This window comes from Melanerpes formicivorus, unplaced genomic scaffold (assembly GCF_026170545.1).
Source record: "Melanerpes formicivorus ecotype bairdi unplaced genomic scaffold, bMelFor1.0.p_v2 SCAF_8, whole genome shotgun sequence".
NCBI classification, from domain to species: Eukaryota; Metazoa; Chordata; class Aves; order Piciformes; family Picidae; genus Melanerpes; species Melanerpes formicivorus.
Genome location: NW_027142360.1, coordinates 28,211,229 through 28,234,645, shown reverse-complemented (window position 1 = coordinate 28,234,645; position 23,417 = coordinate 28,211,229). Strand labels below are relative to the sequence as shown.

Sequence of the window (23,417 nt, the reverse complement as noted above, 5' to 3'; positions counted from 1 at the left end):
TCACTGGCCTCGTTTTCTAGGCCTTTTGCTCCCTGCTGGCACTTGGGGCCCTGCTTTGGTGGCCATGGTGGTGCTGGGTTGATGGTTGGACTCGATAGCCTCACAGGGCTTCTCCAGCTGAAGGCATTCTGTGACTCCATGTGTGGAACTTGCAGGGACTGGCTGGCCTGTGGTCATTTGCATGGCTCCACTTTCCTCTGGTGTTTTTCTGAGCTTCCTGAGTGGTGTTGACCTCCCAGCATCTCACACTGAAGCACACTAAAACATTTAGAGGCTTAGTCCTTCCTTTGGCAGAACTCCTCTTAAAGGCAGCCTTTCCAGATCTTGACCTTGCAGTGAGCTTCAAAGTTTGGGCAGATTTCAAGGAGCCAAGATTCTGTGGCTGTAGCTGCAGGACCCTTTTCCAGGGGCAGTAACTCTGCAGTTTAAGAAGTGCAAAGGAAGGAAGTGTGCAGACCTGCAAGCACTTGCATGTCTGAGTGCTCTGCTGTGGCTGTCTAGAGCTCTGTGATATGAAGGCAGTGGCTTCAGTTTTAATCCACCCTACTCTTGAGCGTGGGGAGCCCATGGATCCTGGTGGTGTCTGTCACTGGTGAGGGCCAGGCTCTGTCACTGGTGTGGGCCAGGCTCTGTCACTGGTGTGGGCCAGGCTCACCTATAGTTTGTGACTTTGGATTTTGCTATAACCTGCCTTAGACTTCCAAGTTCTGCCTTAGGCTTCATTCTCCTCCAGTTCCCACTGAAGTCAGCCTGCATCCTGTGTTTGTGGGGCTGAGCTCAGGCCATGGCTCAGTGTTTCAGGGGCTGACATTGCTTCCATGTATTGCCTTGTCGGTGTTCATATGTGCTGCTCTCCTCAGCTGTTTGACCTGGTGTACAGAGAGGAGACCCTGCTCAACGTGATCAAGAGCGTGACCCGCAACGGCCGCTCCATTATCCTCACTGCTGTGCTGGCCCTCATCCTGGTTTATCTCTTCTCCATCATTGGCTTCCTCTTCTTGAAAGATGACTTCATCATGGAGGTCGACAGGCTGAAAGTCAGGAGCCCTGCTGCAGGTATTGTTTGTTCTGGTAGAACTTCCTGCACACAGCTTTGCAGTCTGCCCAACCTGGGGTTCCTCCAGGGATGCTCTGTGAGAGCAGAACCAACTCTGTGCAGCTCAGAACTCCAGCCTGGGTTAAACTCCCTGTGGATAGAGGGGGTTTAGGCCAGCCTTAGCTGGTGCACTGATGAAAGCTAACACATTTATTATGTTTGCTTTTCAAACTCTTGCTAAACTATATAAAACTGAATTCTGTATTTCCCAAGTATTTGGAAGACTGCTGCCAGTGGATTCTCCTTGCTGCCATCCCACCCTGAAAGCAGCTCAGAGTGTTCTCAGGGTAGTGTATCAGATGTGCTCTTAGCCTCTTCTCAGTGGACAGAATTTGTAATTCCTTACAAAATCCACACTTTTACTGATAGGAGGTTTCCTGGATCTCTTGAGGTCAGTGTGCATTCACAAGCATCCCCATGAGTGTTCAGGCCTGGCTCCACTAACATCACTTGGAGGCTTCTAACCAGTTTGCCCAAGGCCAGGATTTCAGCTTCTGGAATGAGAGATTTTTTGCCCATGGGAACAGGGAGTTACAAACCTCCCAGGCCTGGTCTGCTGAGACCTTTGTAAGTGCTGCCAACCACCCTGCTGGGAGCATGGGCAGAGGGGTACCTGCCTTGCACAGACATCCATGAGAAGAGCTGGTTGAGGTTCCTGAGGGCTGAGTTTACCCAAACACTGAGCTAAGGACAGAGTGAGAAGGATCCACCATGGGCTGTGTGCAGCCCTTCCTGCCTTGGTCACTTCAGGGTCTCTCAGGCACATGAGCAAGGCAAAGGTCCCTGGGGATTTGTGGGGACAGTGCACTCAGGTAGCTGTTTTGAGTCCATAGCATTCCTTGGCCATCTGAAAAGAGCTACCTTGGCCTATATTTGTCTTGCCATTAATTTCTGGGGCACAACTTGTGATGTGAAAGGTAGCTGGGACAGCTTTAGGCTGCACACAGCAGTGGCCTGGTCCAGTGCAGTGAGTCCTGGTGCTTGTGGCTCTCCTGTTGGGTTCTTAGCAGGTGTTTGTGGGGTGGGTGTGTTCTGGCTGGCTTTAGCCATTGCCATTCCTGATCAAAAACCCATCCAGAAGCTGTGCTGGCTCTGCACTGAGGGACCATGCTGCACCCCCAGACAAATGCTTTGCATTTCTGTCTGTATGGGGTCCCAGAGAGAGGAAGCCAGAGCAGGTCTGTTCCGTGCTGCACAGATCGTCTTAGGCTGTTACTGCTGTGGTAGAATTTTGCCTTCAGTGTTTTTCCTCCTTAAGCCTTTTTGTACCTCTGGTTTGAAGTGCAGGAATTGTTGAAGATGCACAGGCTAGAACTGGTTTGATGAACTCAAGCTGTACACATTTCCCCACGGTGGGAATGCTAGATTAGTGTTTTACACAAGCCCATAGATATTTACAAATGAGCACCAAACCGTGCTGGAGCCCTTGGAAACTCTCAAATATTCTACATTCAGGGGAGCTCAGCATCAGCCTGGTGTCCTTCGTGTCAGCTTTGGTGAATAATTTATCTAATGGCTTTAAAACTGACATTATTTTCATATCTGACAGTTGCTTCCTGCTTTGAATGTATTTTGTTCTAACCAGAAGCAGCAGCATTTGATGTAGCTTCATTAATTTCAGGAGATGAAATGGGAATGGCTGTGAACTACAGGAAGTGCAGAGCTGTGGGCTTGTCCCTGCGATTGCTTTGAGCTGCTGAGGCAGCCTGCTCAGGGGAGGAGAAGCTGCTGGTGTCATTTACTCTGCTTTGGCTCCTCAACCTCCAGCTTTGGGAAAGAATGATTTAGGACTTGGTGTCACTGCAGGATCTGCCTTTTTTTAAGGCCCCACTTTTTCCCACAGGTACTGGTGAAGTCCCCACCACAACCCTGACATCAATGATGGGAGCCTGTGCAAAGGAGAACTGTTCCACAAGCATTCCAGCTGTGAATCCAGGTTAGGACAGAAGCTCCCCCAACCTGGTGATCATTAGAGCTGTGCTGCCAGCCAGGCCTGGCCAGGCTGCAGAGCCAGATGGGGAGGAACCTGGTGAAGTTCAGCAAGAGCAAGGGCAGAGTCCTGCCTCCTGGGGAGGAGCAGTCCCTGCAGCAGTACAGCTGAGGGGTCAGCTGCTGGGAAGCAGCTCTGTGGGGTAGGATCTGCCAGTGCTGGTGGACAACAGACTGCCAGCCAGCAATGTGCCCTCTGTCCAGCAGCTCCCTGTCCCTCTTGAACTGGGGAGCCCAGAACTGGACACGATACTCCAGGTGAGTCATCGCTAGGGCAGTGTGGAGGGGCAGGAGAACCTCCCTCACCCTACTGGCCACACTCCTCTTCATGGCCCCTGGATGCCATTGACCTTCTGGGCTATGAGGGCACATTGCTGGCTGGCGGTCTGTTGTCCACCAGCACTGGCAGATCCTACCCCACAGAGCTGCTCCCCAGCAGCTGACCACTCAGCTGTACTGCTGCAGAGGCTGTTCCTCCCCAGGGGCAGGACTCTGCACTTGCCCTGGTTGAACTTCATGAGGGTCCCTCTGCCCAGCCCTGCAGCCTGGCCAGGCCTGGCTGGCTGGCAGCACAGCCTGAGGGGTGCCAGCCACCCCTCCCAGCTTGTGCCATCATTTAGTTGTTGGATGCTGTGATTCCTAAGGCTGCTGCTCCCCTGTTTGCAGGTGAGGAGGAGGAGGATAGACTGGAAAGGAGCTGTGACACGCTGCTGATGTGCATCGTGACTGTGCTGAACCAAGGCCTGCGCAACGGCGGAGGGGTGGGAGATGTGCTCAGGAAGCCCTCCAAGGACGTAAGTGGTGGCTCTGCTCCTCCCAGGGCTGAGCTGTCTGTGGAGTTCTCACTTCCCAGATGGAATGGCCAATGGGCAAAGCTAAGCTCAGTATGGTGTCCGCTCTAAGCCAGCTTGCAGCTGCTGGCAGGCTGCTGAAACCTGTCCCATCAAGGGTGACAGGAGGCCCAGAGGGACAGGAGCACAGGAAGCCAAACAGATCTGTGCTTGGTCACAGTGGTGGTCCCCCCCTGCTTCTGTGAGTGAGGCTGGCAGGATTGGGCTGGGGAGAAGGCAGAGGCTCTGCCTTGCCTGAGCTAAGTGGAGCTGTTGCTGAGTGTTTCAGCTGTGTGCTGGGTTTGCATCTGACTTCACCCTTGTTGCTGCTGCAGGAGCCCCTCTTTGCTGCAAGGGTCGTTTATGATCTACTCTTTTACTTCATTGTCATCATTATTGTTCTAAACCTGATCTTTGGAGTCATCATTGACACATTTGCTGACCTCAGGAGTGAAAAGCAGAAAAAGGAGGAGATACTGAAGACAACCTGCTTCATCTGTGGTAGGTGTTGCTGAGCTGGGAAGACTCTGGGTGGGGAGAGGAGCTGAGGGAACTCTTGCTCAGAAAATGAAGAGTAGACCTAAGGGTGGTGACCTGCTGCAGAAGCATCCACATTTATTCCCTCTCAGTGAGAAACAAATTTGCTTTAGGAGTCAAAAGCTGGCTTTGCCCAGAGGTGGGGGTGGGTAGGCTGGGGTCAGTGTTGCTTCCATGGTTGTCTGAAAGGGGTCAACATGGTGCAGAGCATGGCAGCTTCGGTGTCTGTGGAAGACTCCACAAGAGAGCAGGGGGAAAGCTGTGATGTGGAAGCAAAGATTTGTGACTCCTGCCCTTCCTCACCACGGTGTTCACCTTTAGAGGTCAGAAGTGGCTGCAGCCCTGGGGAGCATTGTGAGTGCAGAGCTGCAGAGTGCTGTGCACACAGTCCCAGCAGAGCTGGAGTGGTGCTGTGCAAGTGCCTGCTGCTAGCCCTGTGCATGGCCAGGGCCTGGGCTGCACACCTAGAGAGAAGCAGAGGCAAGGCTCACGAAGCCCTCCCTAGCCCTCAGCACAGAAGGTGCTGCCAAGCTGCAAGGTGCTTGGGTGGCGGTGGTGTTACTGAGAGGAGATACCACACAGGGGGTGAGCACTGCACTGGGAGAGTCTTGTCAGCAAGGCCTTCTGGCCTGCTCTTTCTTGCCTGGCAGTCCCTGCGTGCAGCTTTCCAGGTAAGGTCCTCACAGCTCCTCCAGATGAAGTCAGGGTCCTCCCTCCAGCCAGCCTCTCAGGTCTGGGCTCTCTGTGGGCTGGTTCTCATTCTGCCCACATCTCGTTGCAGGGCTGGAGAGAGACAAGTTTGATAACAAGACTGTGTCATTTGAGGAGCACATCAAGGCAGAGCACAACATGTGGCACTATTTGTACTTCATAGTCCTTGTCAAAGTCAAAGACCCAACGGAGTACACTGGCCCCGAGAGCTACGTGGCGCAGATGATCGCGGTGAGTGAGTCCCGGTGGGCACAGGGTGAGCCCCGGTAGGCACTGTTACTGCAGCCAGAGCAGCGAGTCTCCTTCTTTCTCCCCCCCCTTCGAACAACAGGAGGCATTGATCTGTCATTGAAAGCTCTTCCCACGTGCTTTAGTCTGCCACAAAGCCCAGGCTTAAACCTAATGAACAAGATGAAGGCAGAGGCCACAGTCTCCCCGTCGGTGTTCATGCTCTGTGGGCTCTGCTGCCTCATTAGCCAGAGCAGGGGCCGAGGAGCACACATCAAAACAGCTGCTGCTGCTCCAGCTTTCTCCAGCACCTCTGGGCTGCTGTCCAGAGAAATCACATCTCCTGCTGGACACTGAAAAGCAGGGTGAGTGCAGAGCTTTTCTGCCATGGCTGTTCCAAACAAGCTGTTGAGCAGCCCAGGAAGAGCTGCTGCAGGGGTTTGAAGAGCTGCAGAACCTGCCCTGTGAAGCAGTGAGAGGATGGCTTGGATTCAAGAGACAGCAATTTGGTGCCAGCAGTGCAGAGAGACGTTCCACTGCATTTCATTTCCAGCCTGCTATCAAGGGGGTTCCTTCTGGTGCCAGAGGGATGGATTTGTCAAGACTGCCCCATGGGGCTTCACTTTGCAGGAGTTCTTCCTGCTCCCTGATTTCTTTGTGTGGTTTCAGTCCCCCAGTTTAGGGGACAGAGCAGCTCTCTTGGGGCCCAGAGCAGCCTGAGGGGATCTCATCAGTGCTGACCAATAGGTACAGGGTGGCTGGCAGGAGGATGGGACCAGGCTTTGGTCACTGGTGCCCAGTGACTGGACAAGAGGTAAGGGCACAAACTGGATTGTCAGAACATTTGAACATGGGGAGGAACTCCTCTGGGGGTGGCAGAGCACTGGAGCAGGCTGCCCAGAGAGGTGGTGGAGTCTTCATCTCTGGAGTCATTGCAAACCCAGCTGGAGGCCATGAGAGGGGACAGTTTAATGATAACTGGAGCAGGGGAGGTCACTGTCCACACGTGGAGAGTTCTCTTCTCAGAGGTGCAATCTGTAGATGCAGAATTTCCCTCAGCTTTGGTAGCTGCAAATAGATAAATGGGGACAAAAAAAGCAGATGATTAGCTGCTGGGTTTTTTGCAGCAAAAGAGAGAGATATGGATTAGCCCATGGTTTGTGTCTCCATTCATTTGCAAAAATAAAAGGCTGCTGGCATAGTAATTAAATTAATTACTTTGCCCATTGGAGGAATGAAAGACTTTAGCCCTGCAAGTTCTGTTCTCCTGGGCCCTGTCCACAGTTCTCAGCAAGTTTCATAATGGATTCTATCAGCATTAGTGCTACCTGTCATAACTACATAATTACAGCACCTAATTATATTATGACTTATTTACTCTAATTATGTAATTGGCTGTAATTGGTGCAATTACATAACTCCTCAGCCAGCTGAACGCTGCTCTGAGCCCAGGCCGTGTTCAAGTGAAGGCTACTGCCATGTGTCAGGCCAAAGGAAAGGTTCTGCTCTGCCACTGCTGCCTTTTGTCCTGGCAGCTTCTTCAGCTGTTCCTTTGTACCTCCATTTCTCTGTAAGTCTCCCTCCTGCAGGGCAAATTCCTCATCCTCAGGCTGCTTGGGGTCCAGACACCTGCCCTGAAAGCAGAATTCCCACGAGTGCCATGAGGGTGCAGTGGAGGAGGCTGAGCAGCACCAGCCTGGGATTCTGAGCAGTGCTTTTGGGTGGCAGCAGTCACCTGTCAGCGCTGGAGGGACAAGATGCTGTCTGCTTTGAGAGATTGTTCTGCCTTCTTTCTTGGAATTATGAATTAAGAGAAGTGTGTACCCCATGTCCCAGACATCCCCCTGCCAGGAGGGCAAACCCTTCCATCATTTGGAGCAGTCCTGGCTTGGGTGAGCTTTTTAGAAACACTGAAGCCTGCACACTCTGCCTGGGCATGGTGCTGCCCTGAGCTGCTGCTGCTGCCTAGGTGAGCCTGTGTCAGCAGGGAAGTTGTGCTGGGTGAGCTCCAGAGCTCCCTTCCAACCCACACTGTGCTCTCTGCCCCTGTAGCTGAGAGCAGCAGCCAAGTGCAGCCTGCAGAGCCACAGCTGTGGCTCCAGAGCCTGCCTGCCCCTGCCGTCACACCCTGTCCCAGGGTCAGGCAGTGAACCTGAAGCCAATTCACTGACACCAGCCCCTGGCCTGCTGCACCCTGAGCCTGAGCATGCCTGGGGAGGTTCTGGAAGGGGGCAGGTGCAGATGGAATGCAGAGAGGAGCGGTGAGGAGGAGCAGGGTCTGTGGAACAAGCTGTGCCTGCCTGCTGTTGAACTTTGTCAAGGAACATAGCAAAAATAACATCAGCTGAGAGGCCTGGTGACCTCAGCTCCTAGAATAGAACTTCTTCAGAGACAAAACCCTTCTGACATCCAGGGGTTTTCTAAGCCTTTAGCTCTCATCTTTCTGAGCTGTGAAGGCCAAAGTTCTCGCTCTTGGTTTTTCTGTCTAGCCTGCAATGCTCTCAGCACCACCAGGGCTGCTGTGCACTGCACAGGTGCAGAGATGGCTCCAGCCAGAGCAGTGTCAGCCCAGGGTCACCTGAGTGCTGCAGGAGGACCATGGGTTGTCAGGAGGACACTCTGGGTGCTTTCCACATGTACTGCAGTGATTCATCTGGGACCAGATCAGGAGTTTCCTCTCCCGGATGTCCTCCATACACTTCTGTTGCAATTAACCACAGGAGCAGCAGAGGGGAGGACAAGGGACGTGAGCTCCTGAGCCTCTGGAGTTCCCAGCCCAGAGCACTAATGGGAGAAGTGGAGGCCATTGGAGCCATGCCAGTCTCACCTGCACTGCTTGAGGAGAGGACACAGTGCCCACTCTGCTGCCTCTTTGCAGGTGGGATAACACCTGCAGGGGCACACAGCTGGTAGGGTGACCCCTTCAGCTGCCACAGCTCAATCATGGAAGCAGAGAACCCTTTTGATTCCAAGTGTGCCAAGGGAGGGGGAGCTGAGGTTCTTCAGCTGGCTCACTGTAACCAAAGTATTCCTCACGGTCAGGAATTGTGGTTCAGCACCAGGATTCTGCTCTGGCAGCCCCGAGTGTGCTGGCAGGACTTGTGCACACACATGCTCTGCTGCAATGGGGCTCTGGAACGTTTGGGAAGCCAGTAATGTTCCGTTGGCAGGACTGACTGAGCCTTCTTTCCACAAGTGGCCTTCCTCCAGCCCCTGGCCAAGCTTGCCAAGCTGAGGTGTGTGGATAGAGCATGGAGCTGTGCAGCTTCTCTGTGGGTACTTTGCAGAGTGGATCTGATTCCTCTTCAGGAATGATGACATGAGCTGGAGTGGGATTGGTATCAGCAGCAAGTGCTGCAGCACAGGCAGATGTGTGATGAGCTCGTGGGGAGAACCTCATGCCCCTAGAGCTGGCTTGGTGAGGAAATGGCCCTGCCAATGGTGCCCTTGTCTCTGCTGCCCCTGTGCTCAGCCCCTCATGTTCTTGTGAGCTCCTAAAGGGACAAGTCCAAGCACCAGCACATCTCTCTCTCTTTGCCTCCTTTCTTTGAACCCAGAGCTGTAATGCAATTGCAGGTACCAGAGCAGAGCCCAAGCCTCCCCAGAAGTATTCAAGATTTGGGGGGGTTCCCCCTGCTGTGGTCTGGGAGCAGTGGTTTGATGCCACCCAGTGCAGTCTTTTTGGAGCCTGTGGTGCTGTGGCTCTGTTGTAAGCTTAGCTTGCTTTGCTATTTGGAGGATTTGGCCACCTCTGCTGACCAGCAGTCAGGCTTTGGAGGCCGATGTTGCTCTGAGGATGAGTTCTGCCTTGGGTGGTCACAGCCTCCTTGTCCTTCTTCCAACTTCATTCCATTTGCAAATTCGAATGAATGAGCTGAGTCAGGTTCCTGTTGGTTTGTTTGCTGGAGCCCCTGAAGCCTGGAGGAGGGGCCTGGCCATGAGGCTGTGTTCCTTGAGGCTGGCAGGTCCCCAGGAGGATGCGGTGGAGGTGTTCCAGCTGGCCAGCCGCAGGCCGAGCAGCGCTGCTGGCAGCACGCAGGCTGCGGTTCCCTGCTGGAGCCTGCTCCTGCCTCCACCTGCCAGCGACTGCAGCTGGGAACGTGCCAGGCAGGCTGCAAAAGCCATCTTTTGTCCCTTGGTGAGGGAAGCATGTGGCCTGAGATGGAGCTGTGTGTGGGCAGACCTGGATTCTGTGGTTTCCAGCGATGGGAAGGCTCTCCAGCGCCCTGGATAGGCACCCACTGTGGAACTTGGATCCTGCTGGGAGCAGAGCCTTGTTCTTCTGGGGCTGGCTCTGCATGGCTTTGCCTGATGGAAAGTGACCCTGCCTGGGGTCACAGGCAGAGGTAAGAAGCTCAGCCTCAGAGGAACAAAGCGATGAGCAGATCCTGAAGCGTGTCGATGGCATCCGTCTGCTTTTGCCCTATGGGCGAAGCAACAAACACCAAACTCTGATACTGTTTGAGAACCTCATTGCAATGTGTGAGAACAGCTCTTGGGCTTTGCATCACAGTGGGACTGAGCTGCTGGCTGCTTGCAAGGGGAAAGAGACTCCAAGTGTGTCCACGGCCAAGGCTGGTAACTGCAGATGCTGAGTAGAGGGAGGGCTGCAGGCTTGCCCAGAGGCGTTGGGAGGGTTAGTAAAGGAACAGGGAGATGAGTTTGAGGTTGGTGCCTAAGCAAAGACAGTGTAGGTTGGACTCAAAATTGTAGCAGTGAGGTTCTGCAAGGAGAACAGGGTAGGGCTACAAAAATGTAGTTCTGCTTGGAGCCAGGTGATAGGAGGAGAGGAAATGGCCTCAGGTTGCACCAGGGTGGGGCTCAAGTTGGACATTAGAGGAAACTTCTTTACTGAAGGTTCTCAGAGCCTGGAACAGGCTGCCCAGGGAGGTGGCTGAATCCCCACCCCTGGAGGTGTTTCAGAGAGGCAGAGCTGTGGTTAGAGAATGGTTGGACTGGATGATCCGAAAGGGCTTTTCCAAGCCAGACCTTTCTGTGGGTTTATGACTCTGAATTCTCACAGTGCAGAGACAGCAAGGTCTGGGGAGCTGGCTGCTCTCACACAGTGCCAGAGATGTGGTGAAGCTTCCTCTTCCCTGTGTCTGTCAGGAGGGAAGTCCATCAGCCAGTGTTAGTCTGCAGGGATCAGTGTCTGCCTGTGTGGGACCTGGGTCCTGTCATGCCTCTGGGGACCATCTGGTTGGTTGTGTCAGCCCTTTGCTGTTGGGTGCAGAGCCTCCTTCGTGCAATCATCTCCCTTTGGAGGGTGCTGGATGTGTGTATGATAAAAGACAAGGACTGCATCATCTTTAATAACAAAGGTGATGTATAGCCCAAAGAAATCAGATTAGTTGTAGAGAAACAAATCAATCAGGCTGGCCAATTGTATCTGTGGGACAGAGTGCAGAATATTTGGTTCATGAAGTATTTATTGAACAAATTTGTTGAGAAGATGGTTAAAAATGCTCTGCAGGGGAAAGAAAATGAACCCTTTTGTTCCATTTAAATGGCATTGATGTATTTCTTACATCATGAAATCTTGCAGTGTCACCACCAGCAAGCCCTGACCAAGTGCTTTACCATTGCCTCCCAGGGCACTTGGAGAGGGAGGAATCTGTTGGAGGCTGTGATGTGGCTGCATCCGATAGACGCAGGCTGGACGCAGCTGCAGCCGCCCTGCAGAACCCGGCAGGTCGGCACTCACATTGCACTCCTGTGAGCCTGGGGCACCAGGAGCCTTGCAGAGCCTCCAAAACAAGCAGGCAGCTTAATTGCTCTTCAGTGAAGCCATGGGATTCAAATGCTTCGTCTCTGCTTCTTCTGCAGCCTGCAGCTCCAGGTTTCTGCAAGGGAGAGAAGCTGCATTGTGACTGAGCACAGCCAGCCTCAGGTAAATGCTGGGCTCCAAACACAAAGCAGGTCTGCACAGAGGGTCCTCGTCAGTGTGTCCCCAGCCCTTCCAGCAGGAGCCCTGCAGGAAAATGTAGCCCAGGCAGGTAAAGGTTCACAAAGGACCCTGCTGGCTTTGTAGTGATCACTGGTTGCAGCCTCTGGGAACACCAACCCTCAGGGATTTCATCTTACACCTCGGGGGCCCAGTGTTGCTGGTTCCCACCCACTGTGCAGAGGGAGCAGAACCACAGAATGCTTTGGGTTGGAAAAGACCTTGAAGGTCACCAAATCCAACCACTCTCCAGCTCTGCTGAGGCTGGGGCTCACCCACATCCCTCAAGACTGCTCCCATGCACATGACAGTGAAGATCTTTCCCAGCCCAAACCATTCTGTGCATGGTAGGTGTGTGAGCACAGCCTTACTGACACCCCAGTGCTGCAGAGCCCCTGGGGACAGGAGATCATTCTGCTGCATTTTAAGAGAAAAGGAGAAAATGTTGTTCTTGAAACTGTCCTTTCTTAGCACACCACACACATGATAGATCAAAGTCAAGAAGGGCCCAAAGCAGGGACATTCAGCTCGGGATTCAGAAGCCTCAGCTCTGGCCCAGCATCCTGAGCCAGAACAATGGCTCGGCAATCAGGGAGGCTCTGCCTGTGCCGGCTGAGAAGGAGGTCAAGTCCTGAGCCTCTGAAAAAGGGGTCTCCTGCTGAGCCTTTGTGTTTCCCACAGATTCTGTTGCACCAAATTGAAGCTAAAGCCTTGCAAAATGCAAGGTGGCAGAACTGGAGAATTAAAGCTAAATGTGAAACCAGGATGGTGTGGGAAGAGATGGGAAGCAGAGGTCGTGGTTTGAGGATGGAGTTAGACCCTGACCCACTGGGCCAGAGCAGCACTTCCAGAAGTTAAAGAGGGGCAGGATGTGGTGTCCATAGCAGTGGGTGGCACAGAGGTCTGCAAGGAGCTGACATGCCCTGTCCCCAGCAGGGACAGGACACTGCAGGGCAGCAGGATGGGTGTCGGTGGCTGCTGCCTGGCTTGCAGCACCTGGAGCAGGCTGTCAGCAGGTTTGGCAGGAGAACAGGAGGGTAGCTCCAGCTCGTTAGTGCAAGCAGCATGGCAGGAATTGTAGGGCCCGAGGGAGCATCACTGTCCTGGGCCCTTGAAGCACAGATAAAGGGAGCAGGAACACCACTGCCACCCAGCCAGGCATGTGCCAGCCCAGGCAAAGGGAGCAGGGAACCTGCTCAGGGGTGCTGGGAGCAGCAGGGGAAGGAGAAGGAGACAGAAGTCAGAGTTAGAGGCATTTTGTGGGCAGTGGTGGGGCTGTGTGAGCAGCTCAGCCCTTCTCCCATTCCAGGACTGCCCTGTGCAGTGCAGCAGGAGGAGGGGATGTATGCCCTGCATGTCACCATATCGAAAGCAGCCCCAGGTGAATCGTCGGCAGGGCAGTGATTCATTGCTGCTTCAGATCTCTCTCTGGCCACAGTAAATTGCTGCCCGGCAGTGACAGGCTGTGTCCACATGCAGGCTGTGATTTACAGCTCTGCCTTTTGTATCAACAACATCTGCTTAACAAAAGAGAAAGAGAAAGGCCAAGAACACTTGCTGTCTGATCTCTGCAGCAGATGTTTCGGTATGCACAGATCCAGGGATTATATCAGAAATAATCCAAATCTTTTGAATGAGTAACCTGAACTGCTTCTCCTCAAGCACGTCCTGTAACCACTAACAACACAAAAACACAGGAAGGTGGAAAAATAGCCTCATGTTTTGCACACATCTAGAACGAGATCTGGTTTAAGGGCACAAATACTGAGCACCAAATCCTTGCTTCAAAAGGCACCGCTGGGATTCTTGCAGCTTCGCAGCTCTGGGTGATGGCAGAGGTAAGGTGGCAGGGAGCAGCTGCAAGAGCAGAAGAAACCCACAGCTGAGAAAGGAACGTGAGGACTGGCTGATCTGGGAGGGCTTTTCCAGGCAGCCACATCCTGCTTCCAGCCCCAGTTGTTCAGAAAGAAAGTTTCTGTACACCTTAACAACTAAAGCTGTGCCCAGGCAGCTGCTTCATTTTCAAGTGTCCCATCTACAAACCTCACCCTCTGTGAGATCTTTTATGCCCAAGCCATGGCAACTTGTGCTAGGCTGGTGGCTGTTGGCCGAGTCCTGGGGCAGCTGTTTGCACAAGCTTTGCCCTGCTCCCTGCCTGCAGCCCTCTCACTTCTAAGCAGGGTTCAGGCTGCCTGTGTGATGTTCCCTGGGCAGCATGGTTGGGTCTCTGAGAGCAGCAGCCAAGGCAGGACAGCTGGCAGCCTGCAGTCTCTTCCACAGCAGCCAGGCAGGGAGCAGCAGGGTCACCTGCAGTAGCATAGGCAGGTTCCAGCTCCAGCATCTGTGAGCTGCTGGACACTGGGGTCCCAGAGCCAATGTTTGGGGCTGTGCTAAGGTGTTAACTACCCCCAGTTAATTGGCAGGCGATTACCCTGAAGGCAGAAGAGCTCCCCTGGGGCTGAGCACTCACAGGGTGCCTCTGTGTCCCCCTGAGCATGTTCAGCAGAGGGGGGTAGGCTCCATGAGCTCCAGGGGTGCCTTCCAGCTTCTCCCACTCTGTGATCCTGTGAAAGCTGTTTCCTCCTGAGCTGCTGAGTGTTGAACCTCTGTGATGCTGTGCATGAAGAAGATGCAGAGATGGGCTGGATGTCATTGGATGCAGACACTGCAAGGTCCTGCACCCAGCACAGTGCTTGGGGCTGCCACAGCTGCTCTCACCTGTTGCCTCTGTGCTGCCAGGAGAAGCTACAGAAGTCAGCAGCATCTTTTCACAGTCTCTGGTCTGTATAAAGCCACCAACATCTTAGACTTTAGATCGAGTCTTTGCTGGTCTCTCCCAACATTTTGGCCCCACATGCCCAGCTCTTGGTCTGTAGCTAAAGCGCAGCCAGGCTTCTTTATGGGAGAGGCTATCCCAGCACTGCTGGGAAGGCAAAACTGGGTGGAATCTGTCATGGAGCTCCTGTGACTCTGGGGCTCCTGGTGGCCAAGGTGAGCCAGCAGCTGGTTCAGGAGGGCTGCCATCAGCACCGCAGAGTCCTGTGGCAGCGGGTGAAGTGCAGTGTGCCCTGTCCCTGTCTTCACCTCTTCCCAGGAAGGAGACTGTTGTGTCAAGAGCAGGGCAGCAGGAGACAGTGGGAGCCTCAGGAGAGGCAAGCCCACTGAGCTGGCATGACACAGCACAGGGCTGTGTGCTGGTCCTCTGGATGCTGCAGGGCCAGGGAGAAGCTTTCCAGGACAGCTGGTGGTCTCTGCCTTGCATCCTGGAGGAGTGAGGGAGTGGCAGATTGCAATCAACACCAGCAAAATGCCAGTCACAGTCTTGGCAGCAGCACTTGGCCAGCACAAGGACCACAGCAATGGAGTGCCAGGGTGCTCTCCTGGGCAGCCTGGCCTAGGCACTTTGGTGTGAGGTGAGCCTGCTCCCTCAGCTGGCCCCCATGGCCCTGCACTTGGCATCTTCAGGTGCTTCAGGCCAGAGAAGCTGTGCTAGGTGCAGACTCCAGAGCTTTCCAGGAAACGCTCAGGCACAAGAGCAGCTCTGTTCACTGCAGCCCCTTGGAACTGACTCTCTGTGCCTGCAGGGCCAGACAGATTTGCTGGCAAATGTGTTGCAGTAAAGAAAGGCATTGATGCAGGAAGGCCCTGTGCACAGAGCAGGCTTGGTGTGGGGGAGCACACCTGTGCTGACCACTGGGCACATGGGGAGGGCTCTGCTAGAGCCCAGCCAACACAAATGCAAAGGAAATGTGGAGCACACGGGGGAGAGGTGAACACTGGGCTTGTGAGAGCAGTGGGCACGGGAGCAGGAGCCCTGCCTGTGCCCCTTCCCCATGCCCTGGCAGGCTCTGATGGGGATGAATTGTGACCCTCTGCAGAGGGCATCAGGCACGGCCACAGCACATTGGCATAATGAGGTCAGGAGGCCCAGCAAGGAGGTGGCAGGAGGAGGGAGGCCTCATTGCACCAGCCTGGCCAGCTGACTGAGCCCTGGGCTGCCAGGTGCAGCAGAGGAGCACACTGACCCCCAAGCAGCTTCTCACTGGAGCAGCAGCGCAGGGCAGCAACAGCTTGGTAGAGTTTTGAGCTCTAAAGCAGCCCAGATTCTAATGGCTTTGCTTTCTGTCCTGTCCTGGGTAACAGGCAGCAGCCAGCAGTGGGCAAACATCCTCCTTCCCTCCCCCCTTTCCCTCCTTTCCTTCCCTCCTCTCTCTTTTTGCTGCAGTGCTATTCAGAGCACAGCAGATGGGCAGAAACTGTTCAGCTGGTTCTGGCTCTCCTGAAGGTGCCACATGCCCGTGCCCACTGAAGCCTGTTGCAAAACTCCATGCATATGCCCCAGCCACATCCTGCCACTGCCCAAGGTGCAGGCAGGCTGTGTTGATGCAAGCACTGCCAGCTACAAGACCATTTGCCTTTGTCTCATGCCTTAAGCCAAACTGGGTGGCTTGCCCCTGGTGCCACTCCTCCTGGCTCACACACAAGGGCCTGCTCTGGCTGTTCCACCTTGCACACAGGTATCTGTGCCCCCAGGCCACGGAGGCAGCTCAGGCTGGTGCTGCCAGCAGCACCTTCTGCCTCACAGCATCACTGTGCAGTGTTGCTGTGATGGTTAAGATCACAGCCTGAGGCCACAGAACACCCAGCTCAGTGCTGCTCTGTGTAGGGCTTGGTTCTTGGCCGTAGATTGTGCTTGCAGTTAGCTAAGAATCTCAACAGCACACTGAAGCCTGAGCCACTCCCAGCACCCCAAACCTTCTGCTGTGGGCAGCTGGATCCAAGGGCCTGCTTCTCTTGGAGCCATAGAACTGTTTTGATTGGAAAAGACCTTTAGGATCAAGTCCATGGTCCCTCTTGTGCTGCAGTATCACAGTGCAGGCCAGTCTGGAGAGGACCTTGGCTTGTCCTGCTTTGCTGATGTTGGCTCCCTGGCATTGCCAGAGGGACGGCAGGGTGGAGGCCAGCCAGGGGCAGAGGCAGAGGGGAGCTGTGTCCCTGCATGCCCTTGAGAGCAAAGTGCAGGCAGCACTCAGGCTCTGCTGCTGGGGGCCAGGGGAGTGCCCCAGAGCTGACCCAGCTTCTGCATGCCAGAGCCACAGCTGACTGTGCCAGCACTGCCCATGCTGCAGCTGTGGGCAACCAAGGTTTCCCAGCTGCTGCCTTCTTTCTGGCTGAGCAGCACCAAGAACAGAAATGCTTGTGGAGAATGCTTGCAGAATTTACTGCTCCTGAGGCTCATCTGCTGCGTGTCAGCCACTGGAAGGCTGAGTTTCCACTGCCCAGCCTCAGCCTGCAGCGCTGTGTAGGCCCCTGGTAAGCATCACTCCTGTTCTCTAATCCCCACGCAGGAGAAGAATCTGGACTGGTTCCCTCGGATGAGAGCCATGTCCCTGGTCAGCAACGATGGTGACAGTGAGCAGAACGAGATCAGGAACCTTCAGGAGAGGCTGGAGTCGACCATGGCCCTTGTGAAGCAGCTTTCCAGTCAGCTTGCTGAGCTCAAGGAGCAGGTGAGCACCCTGCAGCGGCTGGGTGGATGCGCTGGCTGCCAGCCAGGCACAGCAGGACAGGGTTACAGGAGAGACTCTGTCCTGGAAAGGCTCCCGTGAGCTTCTGAGCAGATACACCCAGGAGGGTCGGGGTGAAACTGGCCTCTGACAGTGACAGCAGGAGACAGGGGAGGAGGGAAGCCAAAGGCCTTAGCTGGGAAGTTGTCCAGAGGATAGGGGGGAATCCAGAGCAGCACTGGGGGGATTGCTCCTGCAGGTGCTGTGGCACCAGCAGTGAACAAGATGCAGTCTCAGCTCTAGTGCCTGCTGATGGAGTCAGGGAGGCCTGCAGCACCCTGCATGTGCTGCACCCAGCCTGCTCTGCAGCCTGTGTGTGTGCTGCACCCTGCATGTGCTGCACCCAGCCTGTGGGGCCTGGTGGGCTTTTTTCATGCCTCTCTGGCCCAGTCTGTGCTCTCCTGGTGTACTCATGGGGATGCAGTGCCCACAGGGAACAGATCCCTGCTCCAGAGGCTCCTCTCACTTGTGGTGTTCAGTGCTGAAGGAGAGAATTCCACTCCCTCCTGTTTGGCTCCTGCCTGCCCTGCTCTGACTGCTAAATGAGAGTGAAAAGGGGGGGAGAACAAACATCTCAACCCTCTCTCTCTCTCTCTCTCTCTCTGCCTTGCCACCTTAGATGACAGAACAAAGGAAGAACAAGCAGAGGCTGGGCTTCCTGGGATCAAACACAGCCCATGTGAACCATCACATGCCCCCACCCTGATGCCACCCCCCTGATGCCACGGGGAGAAGCTGTGCCTGGCCTTCCCTCAGCATCCCTGCCGCACTGCGAGCGAGGGCAGCCGAACAGTGCCTATTGTTACACAGCTACAAACAACCCAGCGCCAGGACCTGAAGTGCTGCGGCTCTGGGAACAATTCGTAGCTGTTTGTCATGGCTGAACAGGGACCACAGCCTCCAGTGCCAGGGCTAGGGGGGAGCTGGTTTGTGCTCCTTCTCGGCTGCCCTGGCGCCATGGCCCCAGACGGCTGCCCTCAGGTCTTGGGCTGCACCCTCAGAGCTGCTTCAGACCCCTCCCCAGAGCGCTGGCACCACCAGGATGGGCAGGAGGAGGAATGCTGTACTGGTGCAGGCACAGCAGCCTGGGTCAGAGTCAAGGGAGGTCGTTTCTGGCTTTGCCAAATAGCAACATTAGTCACACTCGCTTGGCACCTGCTCTTTGTTAATTGCCTTGGATCTGTCAGCTGCCTCAAGTAACTTCTGCTAGGAGGGAAAGGGGAGAAACCTCTAAAGACTGGGAAAACAAAGGGAAAGAAAGGGCAAAATGTGGAAAAAGGGTTGCAAAGAGAAACATGAAGGCTTTGGAATTGTAGCTGTCACCATGCAATGCCTTATTTATACCACAGAGCACAGTGCAGCTACAGCTGTGGAACACTGACAACAGAACTGGAAGTGATTTCTTTCTCCTGGCCTCAGATCTTCTCCACTAATGTGACCCTGAAATCTCACATCCTGAGGAGTTAGTTAAACTGTGTTTTATCTTCAGGTTCCAGGGGAGAGCTCAGGAAACAAAACTCATCCTCTCTGTAGCTTGCAGCATGCCTGGGATTTAATTCTACTCCAAAAGCTCACCAGTGTCTGTCTGTGTGGAGCTGTGATGGTGTCATTACCTTCCATAAACTCCTCCTCAGCAGGAGTTGCCTTGTAAACAAGCCCCATCCTCTGCCAGCTCCCTTCTGAGGGAAGAGCATGGCCCTGTGCTTCGCCTGCCTCTCCTGCTGCCAGGGGCTGGCAGGGCTGGCCTGGCTGGGGGGGACAAGTTGTCTGTCCAGCCTCCGGCTCTCCTGGAGGCCAAGTCAACTGTGCAGGTTTCTGCCGTGTCCTGCACTCCTTGTGATGGCTACAAGGAAAGTGGCAGGGTCCCCACAGAGCCCAGGAGGGCTCGTCTCTCGTGGGAGGAAATCTGGGGGTGCAAGTGGGAGCTGTGGTCCTCATTCACTTCCATTTTGAGTGGGCTTTGGTCACTTCATTGTCCTGGGTGCACCAGACCTCTGCTCCATGGAGTCACTTTTTGCACCACCATGTTTTGGCAATTACTTCCCCCTGTGACATTTAATTTTGTTATGAAACCCATGCTGACCAAAGCTGAGAATATTATTAATGAATGTGATTGGCTTCACCATGGCTGCTGCCTCCCTGAGGAAACCTTGTCTTATGTAAGGCACAGTTCAGATCGGCAGTCCCAGGGGAAAGGGAAGGAAGGGACGTTTCTGTCTCTTCATCCCAAGTTCAAACCTGTCCTTGGAAGCTGTCAGCTCCCATTTCTTGTGCCTGGGAGGTGGCTGAGATACAAATAACATCGACTAGGGGCTGGATCTTCTGCCCTGAAAACATTTCCCATGGGCTTCAGCTGTGTCCTTCACAAACACCGTGAGGGAAGCAGAGCTTTGGGTGGTTTGTGGAAAGAAAAGTCTCTTTTGCTTGCCTTGCCTTCAGTCTGCAGAGTAGCCTGGCTGTGAGAGGTGCTAGCCACTGCCAGCTTTAGGGGCTGCTTCTCCTGTAAGTCCTCCCAGGTCCAGCCAGCACTCTGCCTCCACGTTCTGAGGTGGTTACCAGGAATGGCACAAGGCCAAGGTATGTGGTTGGAGACTAAACTTTCTGCAGCCCCTCTGTGTTGGGCTCACAACCTCACCACAGCTGGAGGCAAGAGCAGTGGGAGCTGGGCTGAGTTGGGCAACAACTGCTTTGTTTCCATGGCTGGAGGTACCTTTTCTTCTCCAAAGGCCAGAGAGATGCCTGCTCCCCAGCTTGGGAAGCTGCAGAGTCACAGCAGAGAGCAGAGGAGCAGTGGTCTGCAGGGATCAGCTGAAGTGCTCTGGAGCAGGTTGGGGCTGTGCCTCTGGTTCACACTCACTGCCTGTGAGATTCTGGTGCCACTGCTCCAGCATTACCAGCCCCTTCCACAGCCTCACCTGGCACTGAGGTGGGGGCTTTGTGCACCAGCTGGTTGTACCAAATGTGCCAGGTAGTGTCCAGCACCAGGAGACTGACAGTGAATTGAGTTTGGGAGTTTCCATCAGCCCCTCACCACACAGCAACCGCTGTAAGTAAAGCCAGAGCTGCCCCTGGCTAGACCTGTGGCACATCAGCAAGCCAAAGATGTTGCATGCCAAACCAAGTCCTAAGCTGGTGGAGATGCAGCCCCTGCAGCTGTGTTAATGCAGACTGGTTTCACAGCTTCTTTTCCAACAGCAAGCTGCCTCTTTCCCAGGCTGAGGAGCACAAAGCAGAGTTGCTGATCAGGTAAATCAGTGGTGGCTGCTTGCTGAGGGGTGGGCATCTGACTGATCCTGCAGGTGGCTGGTACCTCTCTGCACTCACAAAAAACACATCAAGGGAAGTTTCTGCCAGGGGTGGGGGCTGAGAAAACCTGGAACTCCATGCAGCTGTGCCCTGAGCTCAGGCCTGCAGCTAATATTTTCTCTGTCTGGCATCCCAGTGTCCCCAAATGCTGTTCTGTGGAAGGGGCAGCTACAGTGTCAAAAGCAAAGAGGTGACAGATGCCAGTCAGCCTTTGCCTTGATGCCTTTCTGCTGCTGATAGCTCCTGAGAGAGCCCTCCACAGTCTGTGGCAGCAGGGGATGCCACCTAACCAAGCCTTAAAGACTCTGAAGGAGCCCCAGCAGCGAGTTTACAGCAGAACCCAGGGGCTGTGTTTGTCTGTGTGTAATGCAACTGGGGCAGGCAGCATCTACCCTACCTGTTGGACCCACTGCAAAGAAGCTGCAACACCCCAGAGCTTGTCATGCCTCAGAGACATCCCCACTGAGGAGCTCCTGGCGGCTGCAGTCTCCATAGGTAACTGAGCCCCCTAGCTGCTGGTGTTGCTGTCAATAAAGCCTGCCCTTTTACACACCCCTGCTTCACTGCTTCTTGGTGCTGAGGGGCAAGGGGGGCTGCTGCCGACCTGGAGACTGCTGGGAAGCACAGGCTGGTGGCAGGGGGGTAGGGCTGGATAATCTGCAGAGGTGCCTTGCAGTCCCTGCCATGCTGTGATTCTGGGCCGTGCAGCTCTCAGGTGGTGCCCATGCAGCGGCTGAAGCGTGCAGGGCTGCTGTGACTCCTGCTGTTTGCCTTTGTGCCTGAGAGTTTGTTGCTGGATTCATTTTCTGTTTCTCTGTAGCTTCTTCAGGTAGCACTGTGAGAGAGAGACCAGGGCCTCTGCCCTGTCTCTGAGGTGCACGGGTTGAGGAGGACAGGCAGCCCAAGGCTGCTGTCTCTCAGCTGACAGAAGTCCATGGTCTGCTGGAAAAGGAAGCGCCCCACAAAGCTGTGACAGGAGAAGTCCAGCAGCCCAGAGCTTTTGGGCTATTTCCCAGTGGTGTGTAGTGCACAGTCAGGAGTTGGGAGGAAAAGAGACCTTTCTTAGGAGTTTTCTTATTGATTAATATTTCATTGTTGTTTCTCACTGTTAAGCAGCTCATGCTGCTGCTCCTGTGCACTGCTTAGAGCAGCTTGCTGAGGGCTGCAGTAGAATTCACTTTCCTTTCTAATCTCCCTGTGGCTTTAAGGTTAAAAGGAGTTTGTTTGCTACTGGGTTTCTAAGATCGTTCTGAAAAGCATTTCTTGAGCCCCTCCAGGGGTGGGGACTCCACCACCTCCTGGGCAGCCTCTGCCAATCCCTGACCACTCCTGCAGCAAAGAGATTTCTTCTAATCGCCAACCTAACCCTCCCCTGGTGCAATGTGAGGCCACTTCCTCTCATCCTGTCACTTGGGAGAAGAGAGCAGCCCCCACCTCAGGACATTCAGAAGGTGTTCCAGGGAGCAGACATCTGCCTGAGCTGCTCAGGCAGCAGCAGGCTCCTGCCCCTGTGTCCTTCAAGCCGGTTTGACTTCCCTGCTTCCACCATGGCTGCTGCTGTGACAAAAGCATCTGCAGGCAGGGATGTTGCCTTTGGAAGGAGGTGCTTTCTCCTGGGGAGGGCTGCCAGGGTTATTTTTAAGTGGACAGCGCTGAGATTGGAGGCTGCCAGCCCCTGCTGTCCCAGGCTGCCTGCAGGAGCAGCTGACGGTGTGGCTCTGTGTTTGCAGGCAGCTGCACTGCAGGTCCCCTCTGTGCACAGAACATCCCAGGGGACCCCAGCTCCAGGGGTCCTGCACTGCAGCACTGGGTTGCACGGGTTCACACTGGTTCATGCTGGTTCACACTGGTTCACACTGGTTCACACTTGCTGTTTCTGAGCCGAAGCAGGCAGCTGCACAAGGCCAATGCTGTGCTCTCTCTGCAAGCAGGCAGCAGTTCCCTTTTGGGTGTATTTACATCAGTGCCTTGCGCCATGGATCCCATCTCTTGCCCTGTGTTTGCTGTTGCCAAGGTGGGGTCAGTGCTGGGCACATGCAGGACCATGGAGCCTGAGAAGCCAAAGCAGTGAGTCTGTAGGAGCATGATCACACTGCCAGGGCTGTGTCCTTCGGGCTAGGATAGCTGTGTTTAGAGGCCATGCTGCCATCTAACACACTCAGCATCTGACTGGGTGTGGGGTTATGGCTGGGCTGGATGATCTTAGAGGTCTTTTCCAGCCTTCGTGATTCTGTGGTTCTCTGGCACTGGTTTGCCACGTGACCTGTGGGCTCTGGCACGTTGTCACTGGTTTGTGTAGTGACCTTCAACAGCCTGAAGTCCTCAGTCCTCCTTAGGAGCAATTGCTGTCCCCAACCATGGCGCTGTGCCTCCACCCAGGAGCTGTGTGAGCTCGGACAGCGCTGCAGAGACCCACAGCTGTGTCCAGCAGAGCACGGGGTCATCTCCAAACAGGGCTCACAAACCCATTTTCAGTCTTGAGCCGGTGTTGGAAGAGGGCAGCTGGCTCCATTTGCTGGGCTCTGTCAGGTCAGCTTTTGTTGGCTTTGAGCTGGGGTCAGGCCCATTTGCAGCCCAGCAGGGAGCTGGAGCAGCTCCGCCTGGTACAGGTTTCACCCTAATTGGATAGCGGCGGCAGGATGCTTGGTGCCTCCAGGCAAAGCCTCCTGAGCCTTCATCTGCCTCTGCTGTGAGCCCAGGGTACGTGCTCCGTGTGAGTGGCTTGCTCACAGGCAGCCTGGCCTGGGGGTGACTGGCAGCACTGGCATGCAGCAGGAAGGGCAGACTGGCTGCAGCCCTGGGCAAAGCACAGAGCACCCCATGGGCAATTCAGACCCCTTGCCCGTGGCAGGGCTTTGCTGCAAAGGAGGAGTCAGGAGAGGAGAGCTCAGTCCCTGGAGCCCTCATGCTCATCCCATGCAGGAGTAAACATCTGCCCAAGTCCCTGGATGCTCAGCTGGGAGGCTGCCCATGCCAAGCTGAGACTCAGAGCTGCAAATGCAAGGAGTCACAGACACAGCTCCCATGCAGAAAACCAAAGGGAGGGAAGGAAGGGAGGTTCAAGGGAAGGTCTCCAGGGTACAGAGAAATGTTCTCAGGAATGGTGGTTCTACTGCTGGGGTTTACCAGCAGTTTGCTTCGAGTTACTGTGAAGAGTTGCTGTTATCACAGGGTGGCTGCCCACGGCTTTGTCACCCTTGGGTCTCTTC

The 23,417-nt window shown here is 54.7% G+C and overlaps 1 protein-coding gene across 6 annotated transcripts in view; it reads left to right on the top strand.

The window, feature by feature from the left end:
- Nucleotides 1-20,760, top strand: part of ITPR2 (inositol 1,4,5-trisphosphate receptor type 2) — a 171,733-nt gene extending 150,973 nt beyond the window's left edge. For 4 of the 6 annotated variants that reach the window (XM_068142875.1, XM_068142874.1, XM_068142878.1 and 1 more), the window contains 7 exons: nucleotides 861-1,056; nucleotides 2,940-3,032; nucleotides 3,752-3,879; nucleotides 4,251-4,416; nucleotides 5,234-5,394; nucleotides 16,684-16,845; nucleotides 17,522-20,760. In XM_068142875.1, the coding sequence (XP_067998976.1) occupies nucleotides 861-1,056; nucleotides 2,940-3,032; nucleotides 3,752-3,879; nucleotides 4,251-4,416; nucleotides 5,234-5,394; nucleotides 16,684-16,845; nucleotides 17,522-17,608 (993 nt within the window). In that variant the 3' untranslated portion in view covers nucleotides 17,609-20,760. Of the gene's footprint in view, nucleotides 1-860; nucleotides 1,057-2,939; nucleotides 3,033-3,751; nucleotides 3,880-4,250; nucleotides 4,417-5,233; nucleotides 5,395-11,217; nucleotides 11,282-16,683; nucleotides 16,846-17,521 lie in introns of those variants that run through there. The other 2 variants (XM_068142876.1, XM_068142880.1) reach the window with 2 other exon arrangements.
- Nucleotides 20,761-23,417: the final 2,657 nt, after the last annotated feature.